Genomic DNA, 17,384 nt, shown 5'->3' with positions numbered 1-17,384 from the left:
TAATTTGGGAAATTCACGCAACACTTCGACGCGATGTTCTCTGCTCGAGAACGCCTTCAAACTTCATTCTCTCTTACGAGGGTGACGTTTTTAATTAATTTGACGGCTCTTTTGCTAATTAGAGAAAATGAAAGAAATGAAAGTGCGACGCGCAAAATGGTTAACTCTGATGCCGGCGCAAAATTCTAACTCTTCTGCCCGTAGCACGCGCAGCCATTTCTACTTTTCGGGCTACAATTTGCTGTAATGTCGCTCTACTTTCCCGTAGTTTCAAGTAATTTTCTCATACTATTGTAATCATATGGGCCGTTTATTCTGAAAGCGGTACGAGTTCATTTTCCTTTGGTTTCAAATAATCAAAACGTTTACGTTCCCATCGAAAAATCCTGATAAAATCTGCTTGCCTTGTGCACGTCTCTGTGCGTTTCAGCAAACGCAAATTCGTTATACGAATAGTATTTTTTTTAGAATTAATTCTACCAATAGGTACCTTTTTTTGACACGCGAATGGACTTGCGTCACATTCAAAATTAGCGAATTGTACAATTCATTAAATTTTAATTATTTAACGTTTCCGTTCTATGCTTCGATCCACCTTTGTTTGTAGATATCTTGGAATATCTATTATTTGAAAATAAGCAGAATAAAATTAAATAAATTAAAATTCTTATACTATTATTACGTTAGAGTGCAGTAAACATAACTGTATCGCTATCAGATTCTACTGTTAATTCGAGGTTATTCACTGAGAAAAGAAAAAAGATAACGATACGTAATAGCTTCTTCGATCTTAGATTTGCACATCGATACGGTTAATAAAGTGATAATACTTTAAATGCGATAATAATAATTCAATTGAAATCTAACAATTTAATGGCGATAACAATAATTCGATAAATGTAATTGCAATTTACGAGTACATTATCGGTTCGCATTTAAACAACGTGTTCATATACATGGAATATTATGTCAGATACAGAGATTAGAATTACATTCGCCATTATTTGTTTTGTTTATTGATATATCGGTTGTTTAAACAGGATAATAGATTACAAGAAATGGACTTGTACAACCTTCGAATAATGGTAATTCCATTACGTATTAATGAAATTTTAATCGATTCAAACAAAAGAACATTTTGTTTATAGTTTACTCTTTAAACTATAAATCTTTTATCAATAAAAAGTTCACGTTAAAGTAAACGTGAGTTTTTCGAAAAATGGACCTACGTCACTTTCATCAAAGCAAACGGTCTATACAAAATAACACGCGATGGATTACAAAAAGCTGGAATGTTCTGGGAAACGTGGAAGCGAAACTATCAGTCTACATCTGATCCAGCGAAAAGGGAAAATTCAGGAAATCTCAGGCATCTCGGTTTCGCAAACGAGCCTGCATATTGCGGTTGCCAAAATAATGGTTAAACAGGCTGCTTTCGATTTCCCATTATTCTCAATTACGCTGTGTATTCTAGTCGTTCAAAGAAAGCTCGTCCGGAACGCGTTAACCTCTCGTTTCCGGAGCCGAGATTCCTCCCTATCGGAAAATTAAAACGCAGATTGCTTGTGCGGCTCTCATTCTCTGGAAAATTCTCAAATTTCACTCCGTCCGCCGCGATAAACGCTCAATTACGAGAATACAGCGCGTAATTCCAATGTCGACCTGACGAAACTCAACGTTAAATCGATTTCACGGATTCTTCTCGCGGAATCATTCGGTGTCGCGACCGGCTGAGGAATCTTAATTACCGAGACATTGAAATATTCACAGGAGCCAGATTGATCGAATCGTAAACGTAAATCAAAGGATTAAGCTACCTTTGCGCGATTGACTTAATGGTATTCGTGCGTGGGAAGAGGGCTAATAAATCTTTTGAAAAATAAAAAACGAGTCTCGTTCATTTACTCGGGACATACGCAAAGATTAAAAATACCAACGGTCAAAGCAAAATTGGCAGCTACGCGGAAAAATACAACGAAAGAACGGCAACACATCGAAACCAGCTGGCTGCTGAAGCGAGCAAAACTCTCATAGAAAGAAGACTAAAAAGAAAACACCCCACTGACCTCGCTAGAGAAACAAAATTGTCAAACTCAAAGATGGTATCCCGCTGGAGGTAGCCATCCGCGTATTATTTAGCAATTAAGCTATAAAAATTTACCGAATATCCAGCTGGACAAATTGTAAAATATAAATTAAATGATAACAAAAAAGTTCATTTACTCAAGTGTTTTATGCGACGAAAGTGTCCGAAATTTCGGATCTGGACCTCTTGACGTTTTCTCGGCGACTGACTAAAACCGATCATCGGCGGTTCGATGACGGGGAATGTTTGGATTACCGACGCTCGATCCGCTGCAAACACCGATGCCCGACGCGGCTCCTGGAGAGAGATTTCCGCGTCTTATTGTCTACAAGTGATATTTCACGAGTCACGAGTCTGAAATTACGGCTACTAGTCGATTTCCCGGCATAACGATAACGAATTTGGCAGGGAGGAAGATAAGATTCGACAAAAGAATTTTGTAAAGTACAGCAGAGCCCTGCTCGTTTGAGCGGAACTTTAATTAGCGTCAGATCAATCATTCACAGTCGGCTTCGTTTGGAAGGAAATGGAGTTTGAACGTGTTTAGTCACGATTGGCCTGGTACACGAGCACGATAAATGCTCTAATTTATTTTGCCCGTAAGCAAAGCATGCCGAGCAAAAGATTTTTTTCCGCGTTTCTCGAAAACGAAGTGTCGTATGAAGCAATTTTAATCCGTAGCTTCTTCTAATCTATTCGCAAGGAATCGTCTCATGTCCGCTTGTACGTACATCGTACGTGTTATTCGACCGATCTCTGCATAAATGGAGTTCGATTTCCGATAGATTCAGTCAGCAGAAGAACGTTAGATCGATCGTTAACTAAAATTTCCTCTTAACAAATGCAGCCTTTGGCTACCGTATCGAAAAACGTTCGTCTCGGTCGACGTTCTCGATGACGAAGCCCAGAAGGCTCGTCTTCTTTGGACGGTCGCCATACCGCGAAATGCTGCGTTTCGTCGATCCGCACACTGTGCAATTACTCATTATGTATATAAACAGCGAACGTGTTCTTTCATGGCATAACGACCGGTTAATTTGGTAGAAGTTTGCGGTGTGCGGTGGACGCGTATGGCAGCGGCCAAGCGATCGAACGCTCTTACTATTTCTACTTGGAATCGAGCCTTCGTTCATCCAATCTGCCAGCTTCTCGCCAGACTTCTCGCGCCGCTTTAGTAACCGAATCGCCTTCACCGTGCACGGATTCTCGCGTATTCTTCGACACGGTGTTAAAACCGATGGGTTTCGAATTGACAGGTAAAGCAGAAACTCGAAGAAATTCGATGCAGCGATTGGCTGATCGCTGCGGGAACAACTAAAGAGTGGAAAGTGTATCGGAAACGTTGCAGCGAGTTTTCTGTCGGAGAAGCAAAGTCTGTCCGACCGAGCGGTTCCGTTCAGTTTGTGCTTCAAAGGAACGGACAGCGAAGGGAAAGAAAGGAAAGTAAAGAAAAGGAAAGGAAAGCAGAGGGCGGATAGAGAGAGGCGGTTGAATCCTTCGCGGCATGGTACACTACGGATGCGCGAAAACCGACAGCGGTGGAGTCGAGTGCTTCGTTGAGTTCAGTGAGACACCAGGTTGCTCCATAGTATCGGATCGTTCCATAAGTAATTTTCATGTTTACGTGTGTAATTTTGACAAATTTCGCGTCTTTGTCGGTCCTTTCGTTACGATTCTTCGCAGTTTATAAAGCGAAATCATTTCCATCTCCATTCACAATGGCGCCGGTGACTTTACGAGTTACGTCGATGCTTTCGGAACAAGAATGGCCAAATTCTTTGCAAAATTTAACGCGAATTCTTTGCTCGACGATTTCGGTCATCGTGAAACGCGGTGCTCCGAACGACGTACCATTGTCGACTAAATATCTAGAGGGTCACGGAGCTTGGTAGAAAGCGCTCATAAAAATCTCCCATAAATGGTAAAACCCTATTTTTCACAACAGCACACCCAAGTGGAAAGATATATCCACAAGTTGGTTGCTTTCAGGACAGAGCCCGTATAAAAACAGGAAATGTGATTTATGTTTTTCACCTGTGTCCTTCGATCATGCCCTTTTATTTTTCTCAACGTCGTTTCTACAGAAAATCAGCTTCGTCACGATGAAACAGGTTTACTCTTTTTGTCCACCGCTATTTATCGTTTCTTCCTTATCAATGTCATTTTTAATCTTTCTAACTGCTGATTATAAATTTCTACGTAATCGACGCTCGATCTTTCCTCGAAAAAATCAACGTGCAAGGTAAAATAGGACGTTACTTATGGAATGACTCGATACTTTCTCATTGTCGTTGTAAAGTCGTGGCGAAATAAAAGAAACGAAGGAAAGGGGACGAAAGTTGTAACAATGAAACGAATGTCGCATAGTTTCCGCTGTACTTTCTCTCTTTGCGACGACAGGAACGATAATGCGGCGTAGCCATGCATCTAGTAAATGCGATTGCTTGCAAAGTATCGATACTCGAACCAAGCTGTTATTCGTCAACCGAACAGAGAAACAAAAAGAAAGATACTCTTTGCTGGTAACGCCGCGATAGATTGACGGTATAAATAATTTCAAGCGAGCAACGCTCGCGTTACGCATCGCATGATCTAAAATAGACGCCATTTCCAGCTCTGTACGCGTCTGATTCGATAAACATTAAATCATCGACAATCGTACTTTTAACGCCGGATGTTTTGTACTACACCGTCGTCAGCTTTCGTCCCTTTAACGAACTCCCAGCTTATTAATGCGTATTTTAATCCAGAAATAAACCGCCTGCCGAATCGTCCTCTTCTAAAATTCCGCTCGCGATTCCGTTGATTTTGTTGCCTTGGGCCGTTTCCACATGGACGTGTATCCTATGACGAAGCGTTGAAACAAATAGCAACGTTCACGCTTATCGACGATGCGTGCATTTGCGTGTGAAAGCGGCCTTAGGCTATCGATACAGCCGAACCGTCGAATGCAGAATGTTGCGATAACGACGATACAATGGACAAGGCGGAGATTCTACGTGAAAAAATAATTCGTTCACCTTCGATAATTCGTTCAATCGTAGCCTTTAATGTCAACGTGAACGAGACTGGAACGGGTTAAATGATAAACTCAGCGATATTCGATGCCAAGAATCTGGTGATTTCGCGACAATGGAACGGTGAGACGGGGCGAAATCGCGTCCGGTGGATTTTGAAGAGCTTTCAAGAAAAGCAGAGAAACGCAGAGTGGTGCGATGAAATTAATGAGAAAGCCCGTGGATGGGTGGGGGACGAATTACTTTTCTGGCAGCCGTTCCATTTCACGCGCAATTTACCGAGGACGATCCGTGCGCGCGAGAGAGGCCTTTGCATGATTGCTTTTGCACGCGGTATCACCGAAAAGGGACACGCGCTCGCCGAACGGAAGGAAATCGTCGACCGTATAACCAGTGACAAATCACCCCCATCGAACATCCATTAATTACTCGACCGAAACTCCAAACGTTTTCCATCCCTTTCGGAAAGAGATTGCGCTTGCGATGCGTTCCACGTGCTATCTCGCCGAATCAGTCGATTCGATGCACGTTGAGATGAGCGTCGTGACTTCCGTTGCGTCGTAGCGTAACGTTATAGCGTTTTTAAAACTAAGCGAACGAACGTTCGTATTTCACTTTAGCAAAATTTTCTAACAACGAAAGTGTAGACGAACGTTCCTCTCGCTGTTTACTAATAAATTCTCGTACGTTACAGCAACCGGTTCGATGATTAAACCAATGAAATTTGGAAAGTAAAGTTTTCAAATTACAAGTTATCCGATTATATTATTTGATATCAAATTCTACAGTTTAAAAAAAGAAATGCGTATAGCTTGCAACTTGTAGATTCCCTGATGTTATTAGTCGATAAATTATTTTGCGAAATGATTCTGTAAACGCTCGATAGTCGCGCGTTTATTTACATATTTTTTATATATATTTAATCGAAACAATCGAGCGTAACCACAACGCTCGCGAAATTGGACGTTTGTTGTGCAACGTTCGTAGGTAGCTTGAACCCTCTTATGACGGAGTTGTAATTCCTCCTGTAACCCTGCCAACGCCCGTCATTTTCCTTTTCTCTGGTTTATTTGTTGGGAAAATAGAGGACTCCTCGGTGGCACGCGTGGAAACGATGGACGACAACAAGGTCGGCGCAATGACGAGATTCGTCGAAGTGATCGCGACCATAGGGTCGTTTTTACTAGTGCTCGTTACGTTTCCTTTCTCGCTGTGCTTCACGTTCAAGGTCGTGCAGGAGTACGAAAGAGCCGTTGTATTCAGAATGGGAAGGTTGAAGAGCAGCGCTTACGGCCCAGGTAAATAGCCAACGCAATTTCACTTTTCTTCGTTCCGAAACAAGCTGTTTGAATAATAAGCTCGTGATCGTGCTTTGAACGCGAGGAAACCTTCGACATGATTGAAATTCCGAACAGAGGGAAGCGGAAAATGGTTTAAATAATAGGGGGGAGCTGTATGAAATTTTATATTTAATTCACGTTCGTTTGCTTTAGCTTTTTCCTCCGTTGACTGCTATATTTGAAATGTGGTCAAGAAGAAAAATTAAAGAGCGATTTATGAACGCATGGTGGGTTCGTGGTACAATTTTTTCGATACTGATTTTAGCCAGACCATTGCTTACGTTTCAACGTAGAAGTCGAAAATGATTGACGATGATTTTCGAAATACAACGTAAATAAATACTTCGACATATCCCATCGTGTAACTTGTCTAGCGAGTCGTCAAACGCTATGATACGTTTTTGACAATAATCGAAAATAAGAACGGAACATTTGTGAAAAAGTAAATTCGATAATTCACTGACGCATAAATATTTTGGAATAAATCTTTATTTATTGGCAGATACCTCGATACGGCAATAAATGCTTACCGAATGTGACTACCGAATTTTTCAATTAAAAATATACATTTTTGCTCCGGTATATGATTTTCTACAGATTTTCCGAATATATCAAATTAAGTAAAACTTCCTCTTATTCTCGGTTATCGAATAAAAATTAATTCATTTGACGCTCGATACTCGTTTATATATCGGAACGAGGCACGATATTTATTTATCTGTGTATTTAACAAGCACCGTGTAAACGTCATAAGTGCAACGTACAAATCAATATTTGCTACATAAATTTAACTACTTATAACTACTTGTTCGATTGGAAAATTTCACGAAAATATATTCACCCTTCGGTAAGTCGAGCGCTACAACAATTGTGTTCGATTTTATGAAAAACGACAGGGCAAATATTTGTTAATCGAGCGATGCCATCGTTTAACAGGGACGTTCTTCGTGATGCCATGCGTGGACAACTGTGTGCGCGTCGACCTGAGGACGGTGTCGTTCGATGTTCCACCGCAGGAAGTTCTCACCAAAGATTCCGTCACGGTGAGTGTCGACGCGGTCATCTACTACCGCATAAAGGAGCCACTGAATGCCGTAATCAAGATAGCCAATTACAGGTACATGAAGTTCGATGCCATCGATTCGTTGGTCTGAGCGAATCAAGGCAGGAAATATCGAAAGCATAGAATTACCCTTTAATTAAGCAAATGAAATACACGACAGCACTGATCTCGTACAAATGTATCGCTAATTGTAAAAAGCCAAACTAATCTCAACTTGCATCTCTGTAAATTTTCAACGTTTGATTAAGTCGAAATACAGTAGGATTCCATTACAATGTAAATTTGAAGCCAGTAGAATTCTATTTCTCTGAACTCGTACAAGTTCATCAATTTCCCCCACTGCCCGTTACCTTCCGTTCAAATAAATCAATTCAATATGCGAAAAATCCTCCTATTGTGCATCGTTGGACACAGTTACGTTCAGCTGCGGTTCCAGCGACGTTAGTATAACAAAATATACAGCGTAACGTGGAAAGCGCGTCATTTTGCTTACGTTTGTTACGATTAAAGATATTTCTCTACTCGCTTCGCGAAGTGAAATTAACATCGAGCGTTTTTCCAAATTTTATGAGAACGTCGCGCGTTAGTTTGGCTAATTTATAGATAGCTGACATCAAACTGACGTACATACACGTCGATCTCATCGATTATTCTACTTGAATAACCAGTTGTATATGACAGTGATAAAATTATAGGATGAAGCAAGTACCTGATCTTGTATAATATCAAAATGAACACGAGGTTCTTGCCTGTCAGGTCGTAAACCACATAAAATTTTTAATTGCGGTAATACCGTAACCGTGTTTTTCCCTTCTAACCTGGCAAAATGAACGCGGCACGCAGAAAGCGTGCTAATGCGTCGCGAGGGAGACGGAAGTGGAACCGTCCGAGGAAATGTACGCTATCGTAAAAGAGATTTCATCCGCGTAATGCAAATGGCTGGCGAAAGGACCAGCGACAGCTCGTTGAAAGACTCGTAACATTTAGTTTTCTGTTCCCCTCGCGCCACCTTCTCTTCTTCTATTTCTTCTCGCCCGCGTATCACCAAATACAAACAACGAAATGAAAACGCAGGAACGCGACCGTGTTATAGTACGATCCAACGAGGGAAAAAATGACGAGAAGTTGAGGTGGAAGAAGGAGAGAAAGAGAGAGGGAATGAAAATTACCAGTCACGATTTTCTCTTGGTTTGAACGAAGCACGAGAAAAAAATAATACACTGGATGTGGCGCGACATCATCGCGCAATTTCCTCGGTGGCGCCGTCACACCGAATTGAAAGTTCGTTTGTCGACCATTTGCACATGAATTTCACCGAAATTCCACGCGAAAATTGCTTATTAATTTATTCTTCGACGTAACGATCGATCTCCCCTATTCTCGCGTTATTAACTTTTTCGAGTAACGAAACGTTAATCGAAAACGACGTTTGATGGAAGAAAAACAGAATCAAAAAATTAGAGAAATACAACGATTCGGAAAAGTCTTGGAGACAATTTTTTACAAATATAATATACGCGTTATATGAAACGTGTTGAAACTTCATTAACGTTGCAATTTATGCCGACTCGTATATTTGCGATTGTTATTAAAGAAATGGGACCTGGATAGAACATTGTTTTGCCTATTAAATGTTGTAAAAATCAACAATTCGTACGAATATATTTCATTGTTTCGTGATAAAAGCGCTACGAACTTCTCGAATAACCAAATATCTTCTAACTTCTGTATACATTTTTAAATTCATTGCACCATTTTATCGATATAATCGTGATATTTTATCAATATACGGACGTATCGTATCTTATTACATAATGGAGCGCGATATAATGTAGCGTATTATCATAATAGAATAACGACGTCGTTAAAAATCGCGTTTTCTTACAACGTCGACGAAATTTCAATATTTTGCGCCACGGGCATGATATATTCATAAACAATTTCTTCGAGAGATCAAATATTTAGATGAGCTACTCTCTCTCTCTCTCTCTCTCTCTCTCTCTCTCTCTCTCTCTCTCTCTCTCTCTCTCTCTCTCTCTCCCTATCTCTGTTTGTCATATTTGCGCTTTGAATTAAGACGAAATGGGACATAGGTGACGAAATTTTTGAGACACGGCGAATTAATTAGAACTTCTTGAACGACTGGGTTAATTAACGCGGACACTATTTTCTGAAATTTTAATTAGCATCAGGGGAGTCGTACAGTTCCGAGAGAACGGAGCAGAACCATCCGGAGAGGGAATCACCGATGTTGGAGAAAAATGCGAGAGACAGCTCCTCGAGGAATTACGAGAGCGTGACAAAATTACTTGGATAATTTGCGCCATGCAGAGAAAGAGCCTGATTAATTGCGTAAAAGTTGCGCCGGCACGATCGACCTGGAAATCTCGGCAATTGAGTCCGCTGTCGACTCGCGTAGTGTTTCTGTCTAGTGTTCGATAATTCGAGGCAAGAGTTTCCGTTGTTTCGATGATGCAACGCGTTTCTAACAAACTCGATCAACCAATCGTTTTTTATTCCTCTTTTAAAAAAGCAAAACATCAATCCATACTGTTAGTTTAATTACTAATAAGGAATCGATGTCAGACGGAAGCTAAAAATTGGTAGAAAAATAAGATTTATCCTGGCTCCGAGTAAGCAAGAATTTTCGCTGCTTGCGATGATGCAACGCGTTTCTAACAAACTCGATCAACCAGTCGTTCTTTATTCCTCTTTTAAAAAAGAAAAACATCAATCCGTACTGTTAGTTTAATTACTAATAAGGAATCGATGTCAGACGGAAGCTAAAAATTGGTAGAAAAATAAGATTTATCCTGGCTCCGAGTAAGCAAGAATTTTCGCTGCTTGCGACGATGTAACGCGTTTCTAGGAAATTCGACGAACGTGTTCCTCTTTCTTCTTCCATCGAGAATAGTATTTGAAAAAAGTGCGGTTAGTTTAGTTGCTAATAGGAAGCAGGGGACATCAGAAGGAAGGTAGAAATTGGTAGAAAGATAGGATTTAATGCTCCGCTGAGTGAGAACGGACCGGCCAATGTCCTGTCCTCGTACGCACGTTTTTAAACCACACACGTGACAGCCTCCGCGAAGCGGCCGACGTTTAATTAACTGGAGCACGCCAGACCGATGTTCAATTATGGAAAAGATGTCGGCGTAATTGTACGAGTATTCGTGCTGGCATGACACGAAACTTGACAAAATTCTCCGCAGTACTAATTACGACGTTAACATACTGCTTTTTTCTATGTTCCTTCCTATAAGATGAAATTAGTTCCGCTTTAGTCAATGTCCCTACTACTTTTCAGAAGTAATTTTCCACGTTGATATTGTTATTTCGTATAGCTGGACGTTAGAACTAGCCATCTATTAACGCGTATTCGAATATGTTAACGCATAAATAAATAGAATCGATATATACTTTTATTCGTTTTACCAAACTTTAGTCATTTTTGGAGAAATCAATACGAAGACTGTTGTTCAAATTGCTCTGGCTATTATTTGGCTATTATTCTAGCGTCAATAAAAGAAAATTCATGATGTTACAGTCACTCTACTCGATTACTGGCTGCTAGTACACTGAGGACGGTACTCGGTACGAGGAACTTAGCGGAGATCCTCTCGGAACGTGAAACCATTTCCCACACCATGCAGACGTCTCTGGACGAAGCTACGGATCCTTGGGGTGTCAAGGTCGAACGCGTGGAAATGTGAGTACACTCGATACAATGGCTAATCGAAATCCGACGCGGCGAATTTCTTCTTGCTGGTTGAAAGCTCCGCTCTTCGAAGCATCCCAACGACCCTTAAAAGCTGGAACATCCGCTTTAAACGCAGCAAACAACGAGCCCACGATTCGTAACGAGTAAAGCAGGCGTCAACCCTGGTTGTTCGGCGAGATAAAATCGAAAAGTTGTTTAAAGGGAAAGCCGAGACGAGTTCTCGAAGAGACACTACGTCGTTCGTCAGCGAATTAACGTCCGATCGATCGATCATCGTGCATCGGAATCCGTGTTTACGTTCGAAGAAATGTTCTCTGCTGCTTTTCACAGACCGCCGATAGTCGATTGGAAATCAGCTTGGCTAAATACAATCAAAAATCAGTCGCCGTAAAGAAGAATGGTTCGCGGCGTCGTATCGATCATGGTGAAACGAATGAATGCTTGATGTATAAGCCAACGATAAATACCATCTCACGCGGAAGAGAGTTCAATCGATGCGGTTACTCTACGATGCGAGTATATCTCGTTCCATTGAACTTGCTGGAAAGAACATACGATGAAAAATGTGTGTGATCGAGATGTATCGACAACCTCGATGAAATCATTCGACTTCTACGGTGGACGCGATATCGAGGGAATTTTCGATTTCGTGTCAATTTACAGGGAGAATGCGACTTCTACTTTATTATAATAGCTATCTGAGAAAACGAGAATGATATCTATGTTTGTTTAAAAGTGTTCTTATTTCGCTTAGATTGAATTTTCGGAATATAGTACAATAGTAACGTAATGCATGTTGGAAGGTAGGAACAGGTGGGGTATAATTTCAGTTATGCTTGCGCGCGGTCGCGTTTCTTTGATGCAACGAGCTTAAGAACGTCGAGACGTTGAAGAATACGTCCCAAGGGAAACGAGAACCACTCTGGTAGACCGTGATAACTCGATGGCACTCGAGGCTGTGCATGCACGTAGTTAAATACTCGTATGTCCCGGAATCGTCACAAAGCTGAAACCGTGCTATCTTTTAAGAAGCTAGCACAAGAACTATCCTGAGATACCAGTCGCGACGTGAAAAGCCGCGTTAAAATACCTAGACTATAGAGGAACGAATATATCAGACACGAAATATTTTATTTTCCTTCCATTTATTTTAATTTAGTTGAACCGATATCTCGATCTTTTGAAATTACAATTCACGTTGCCATCTTCCTTATTATTCTTCGTTATTCATAGTACGCTTGATCCGATCGTAACGTTTCCTCTCGTTTCTATTTTCCATCGATAATTTTAATATATCGCTTATGAGAAATCTAAATCATTTCAATAGTATCAAATAATTATTAATATACAAGTATGGGGTGTAAGAATTCTCTTGGAACTTCGATAGTTTTTCTCAAATCCTATAACAAAATCAAATTGTTATTTTCGAGCCTTTTCGAGCCTATGAGAAAGTGAAGTGTCAAAGGGAAGTTGGTGAACGTAACATGATGAGAAGGGTGCGTGCGCTACGTGAACGCACATAAACGCCAGTATTCGAGGGTGGCTGCGATCCCTCGACGAGGTGTACGAAAAAGAAGAGCCCTAGTCTCGACGTTCACAACGTCGCGCGTCCCAATAGAAAGAAGACACTGATGCCGTCTATTTCTAAAGATGAAAAAGGTTCGAGTACCTTTCTAAAGAGGCCCTTTGCGAGGACGTGAAAGACCTGCGAGGATCACTGTACGAGTGGCATTCATATCTGCTACTTCCTGTCGGGAGAATGATATTTCTTACGATGTTAAGGTGGAAGATCAAATTCGAATACTCTAGATTTTGACGCAGCTGATTTTATGACCACGCTATATGCTTTCCACCTAATACACGTCCTAATACGTTTCCGTCGCATGAAATTTACCGAGATGCAAACAGATGCATACGGATTCTTGCGGATAGTTGGAGACTTTTAATGATTAAGTGGAAGAAAGCAACGTCGGAAGTCTATTTATACCGCTGTCGACTGTACCGGATGGCAAAGTGCATTTTGGCAACGTATGCGTTGCATAAAATATCGTCGCGCTCGTATATTTGGATTAACGTTCGCAACATATCTTGTTGTTTTAAAAATGACTATCGTCTAGCGAATGGAGAAACGTAAAAGGCAGACGGAGTGCATTTTTATTTCGGTCGAGTGTAACTAGCCAAAGAAAGCCGTGCTTTCTACCTCGACCTAAAGCCACTCGTAAATGTATAAGCCGCCACGTATAACGTGCGAGCGTATACGAGGCGTAACTCCGCTTATCGGCAGACAAACAGATACGATAATCGCGGAATTTTTGAACCGTCCGCGACACCTGCCACCTCGCCACGTCCTCACGAAAATACGAGATACAAAATTGAAATTATTCCAACCAACGAACTCCCATTAACTTCTGCATCGGGGAATGTTAACTTTCAGAGTATGGAACGTGGCGTCCGGCGACCGGGCTAGGCGGTTTAAATAAAAATTATGCTATATAGGATGTTTGGCTGGTGTCCAGGAAATCTCAGGAGTGATTTCTTGAAGCCAAAATAACACGGAAAAATTGCAATTTCGGCTTTGTTTTTTAATTTTCGACAATTAAAAATCAACGAAAATATCCTTGCACGCGAGCAAACCTCCTTACGCGAACGAAAGCAGGTCAGCCTAAGCAACGGGGCGCACAGTGATCCTCAAATCGAACGACACATGGGCGACAACTCACTTTGTACAAGTCGTAGAGAAGAGGACCATGATATTCAGAGACGTTTTGCAGAAGAAATGGTAGATCGAACGTTAAACGCTTACCGATGGTAATCTGTAAGAGCATATCGAAAATCATCCTATGAAATTTCCAAGTAGAAAGGATTAACGTTTCCTCTAACCCTATGACTCCATACTTTATAAATAAAAAAGCATATTGCGAATGTTTATAAAAGGTTTACATAGATGAATCGATACGAACACCTAGTCAGGATCGCAGCCAATTAGCTCATATTACTTGCCATATAATTAATAATTATACCAGTTATACAGTTAATTGCTTTACTGTATAGTGATACAATTAGTAATTGTATGTCAAATAATACTGATTGCCCGGGTCTCACCACGTGGAGGTGCTGCGAATGGAGACCCACCCTATCCGCGACCCATCCGCCCTCCTTTTACGCAAAAAAATCTAAAATTTATTTATCATCAAATAAATGCTACTTTTGGCGTTCGTTTTCACAATGTTCGAAACAAACAGCAAAAGGAGCTTTAAGAAGAAAAGCCGACGCGAAAACTAGAAACCTGACTAGGATTCATGAAAACGTGAAATCTCCAAATTAAATTAAATCTTGATCTAATTGTAATTCTATATGGGACACAGCTTCATATATATTCACATATATATGTATGTACATTAAAATTTTTCACTTTTATCGTCGTGTCAGCGATAAAAACTAATTGGTTATGATTTACAATTATAACAATTAATTATGATTAAGAGTTAAACAAAAAGGACAAGAGAATAAGATGAAATGTGTGCCATATAGAATTAACTACTACACAACATATACATTCTACAATACCATGCTATCACTACGATGCCATACTTCTTACTACTATAACAACCTATTTACTACCTACACCTTATCTACTTACTTAGATTACAACCTCAAAGTAGCCTACCTAACCGTAAATCATACTTACGTAATAATCTAAATGTAACAAAGGGAAAGGGAAGGGAAATCGTATGAGTATGAGCCCTCTTGCCTCGATGCCACAAAACACCCTCAAATAAATTCAATCCGCGAAAGATTAGTATAATTCTAGAAAATATGTATAATTGCTGCCTGATTGGTAAAGCTGAAACATTATTTCGTAATATTAGCTTCTATCTTTCGTTCACTTTCTTTATTTCTCTCATTGTTTCGAGCCTTAAACATGCTACATATTTAAAATGCTATGAAATATTCAAATATGTAATTGAAATGTATTTTCCGTAAATTGATAAATCAGAAACAAACTGATTTATTGGGTTAGTATATAAAAAAAACAGGAATCTCTAAAACGAGAATATTTTATATATAAGACTAATATATTAATGATCGATTAGATGAAATAGTCTTGATTAAATTTTAGCAAAAGTAGAGAATCATTTGTATCTTTTTAATCGAAAATGGGGAGTTTGAGAACAAGAATTTTAAGTAATTAAATTTGAACTGAATTAGAAATTGAAAATTTCGTTTGAATACTGAGATGAGAGAAAAATCGATTATTATAAAATCACTTGCTTTGTCTTTTAACTTTTACTAGCTGTCATTTCCTACGATATAGTGATTTTCAGCATAGTGAACCGAATTTTTTCCAGAATTTTTGTTACAAATGAACGATGATCGCGAATGAACCTGGATTCGTGCAAACGAAATTCAAATATTTATAAAATTCTACAACACTGTTAAAATATTGAAAATATCGTGGACGAAAAAATTCTAAAAATTACGCTTCTAATAACGAACAACGACTAGTATCGATTCCAATAGCAATGAATTAAGTTTCAACCGATATTTCAAATAAATTAGTAGGTAGTTTAAAAAATAATATTGATTTAACGATTTAATAAAAATAATTTCAAGCCTTCGTAGCAACATTAAAATATTTCATTATACTTTGTTAAACATGAAAAAGCTCATAATTTCATATCTGTATATATATTTATTACATTCGTAATAAAGTTCTGTATTTTTAGTAATCATGGTAACGTAAACATTAACAAAGGAATGTGCCTTATAGCAGTATTTTCGGTAACAAACGCAGTAATAAGGGGTGCTGAAAAAGAAACAATGCAGTAGCCAGAAGGGCTACTAAAATTCAATCGTCTTCCACTCTATATAAACCCGATCGACAAACCGTGAGTGGAATATCATTCTTGTTTCGCAACGCTAATTTACTACTAATATTTATGAAACAGAAAATTCTCAAAATCAAACGCGAAGAGTGCTTCGTTATATTTGCAATATCAATTAATCTATGATTTACGAAAAAAAAAAAAAAAAAAAAAAAGGAAAAAGTCTGAAAATTCCCGAAATTTGATACGCAACGCTAACAAATATTAATCCATGCACTCGTATTTAAACAATACGCAACACTAATAGCGAGAGATCGCAGTGCAACCATTTAGGAGGTTGTTGATGAGCGATCACATTTGTACAGCTTTTGTAGCTGTATCGTGTGATCCAGCAACAGTGTCCGACAAATGCAGTCGGAGAGTTTGGGCATTTTGTACACGCAACTCTACATGACAAAACACGACCATACGTTATCGCAACGCTAAAAGGAAAAATAATTAAAAATCGCGATGGAATAATATCGCAACGCTAAATATTAAAGAAAATTAATTAAAAACTAACATATTTATAATTTAATTTTAAACGATAGAAAGCAAAATAAATTATGATACGTGTAATTCTTTAAGAAATTCTAAAAATTCATAATAAAAATTGCAAATGCAACCGCGATATTCGTAATTCGCAACTCTAAAGCAAACGCGATTGTCATATTACCGCAACTCTGATTCAAACCGTAGTCATTCTTTCGCGACACTAATAAAAATCCGCGATATCATTTCGTAACTCTAATTCAACCCGTGATTAATCTGTCGCAACACTAATAAGAAAAATCGCGATTTGCCCAATGGGACGATGGACCGATATATATATCGGCCAAAAAAGCAAAAACTACTACTACTACTACAAATACTAAAAGCGAGCATAGTGACAAAGTAGTAACAAGAATGACTTCCCATGCTCTGGATGACCCAGAGGATGGGCAGCCATTAGTAGTTGCCCTCTTGAGTGGCAGTTTGCCGGGCCTCTTCGGCTTATAGCCTCTTCTTTCTTCGGGCGCAATGCCCGCTGAAACTTAAATCTAAGCTCGAGTCTTCTAAATCGCAAACAAAAAAAAAACTTGAAAATAAAAATATAAACCGCGGAAGCTGATCGAAATGCACATGGACTGATCAACGATCACAGCGGTGATCGTTGCCCACTCGCACGTGCGTGCTCGAGCGATAAACGTTCGTTCGCCCACTCGCGACCGCGACCGCGAAATTCGAAAAATCGATAGGCAAAACCAGAGACGAGAGCATGCTCTACTCGTGCCGGTTTCACCGTCGATTTTTCA

The 17,384-nt window shown here is 39.6% G+C and overlaps 1 protein-coding gene across 2 annotated transcripts in view; it reads left to right on the top strand.

The window, feature by feature from the left end:
- Nucleotides 1-3,144: 3,144 nt before the first annotated feature.
- LOC132907995 (band 7 protein AGAP004871-like) overlaps nucleotides 3,145-17,384 on the top strand; it is a 28,863-nt gene continuing 14,623 nt past the window's right edge. The window contains exons 1-4 of one of the 2 annotated variants that reach the window (XM_060961490.1): nucleotides 3,145-3,342; nucleotides 6,189-6,401; nucleotides 7,380-7,560; nucleotides 11,051-11,212. In XM_060961490.1, the coding sequence (XP_060817473.1) occupies nucleotides 3,324-3,342; nucleotides 6,189-6,401; nucleotides 7,380-7,560; nucleotides 11,051-11,212 (575 nt within the window). In that variant the 5' untranslated portion in view covers nucleotides 3,145-3,323. Of the gene's footprint in view, nucleotides 3,652-6,188; nucleotides 6,402-7,379; nucleotides 7,561-11,050; nucleotides 11,213-17,384 lie in introns of both variants that reach the window. The other variant, XM_060961491.1, reaches the window with a different exon arrangement.

The sequence above is a fragment of the Bombus pascuorum genome, chromosome 6 (assembly GCF_905332965.1).
Source record: "Bombus pascuorum chromosome 6, iyBomPasc1.1, whole genome shotgun sequence".
NCBI classification, from domain to species: Eukaryota; Metazoa; Arthropoda; class Insecta; order Hymenoptera; family Apidae; genus Bombus; species Bombus pascuorum.
This window is presented reverse-complemented; position numbering and strand designations above follow the sequence as displayed.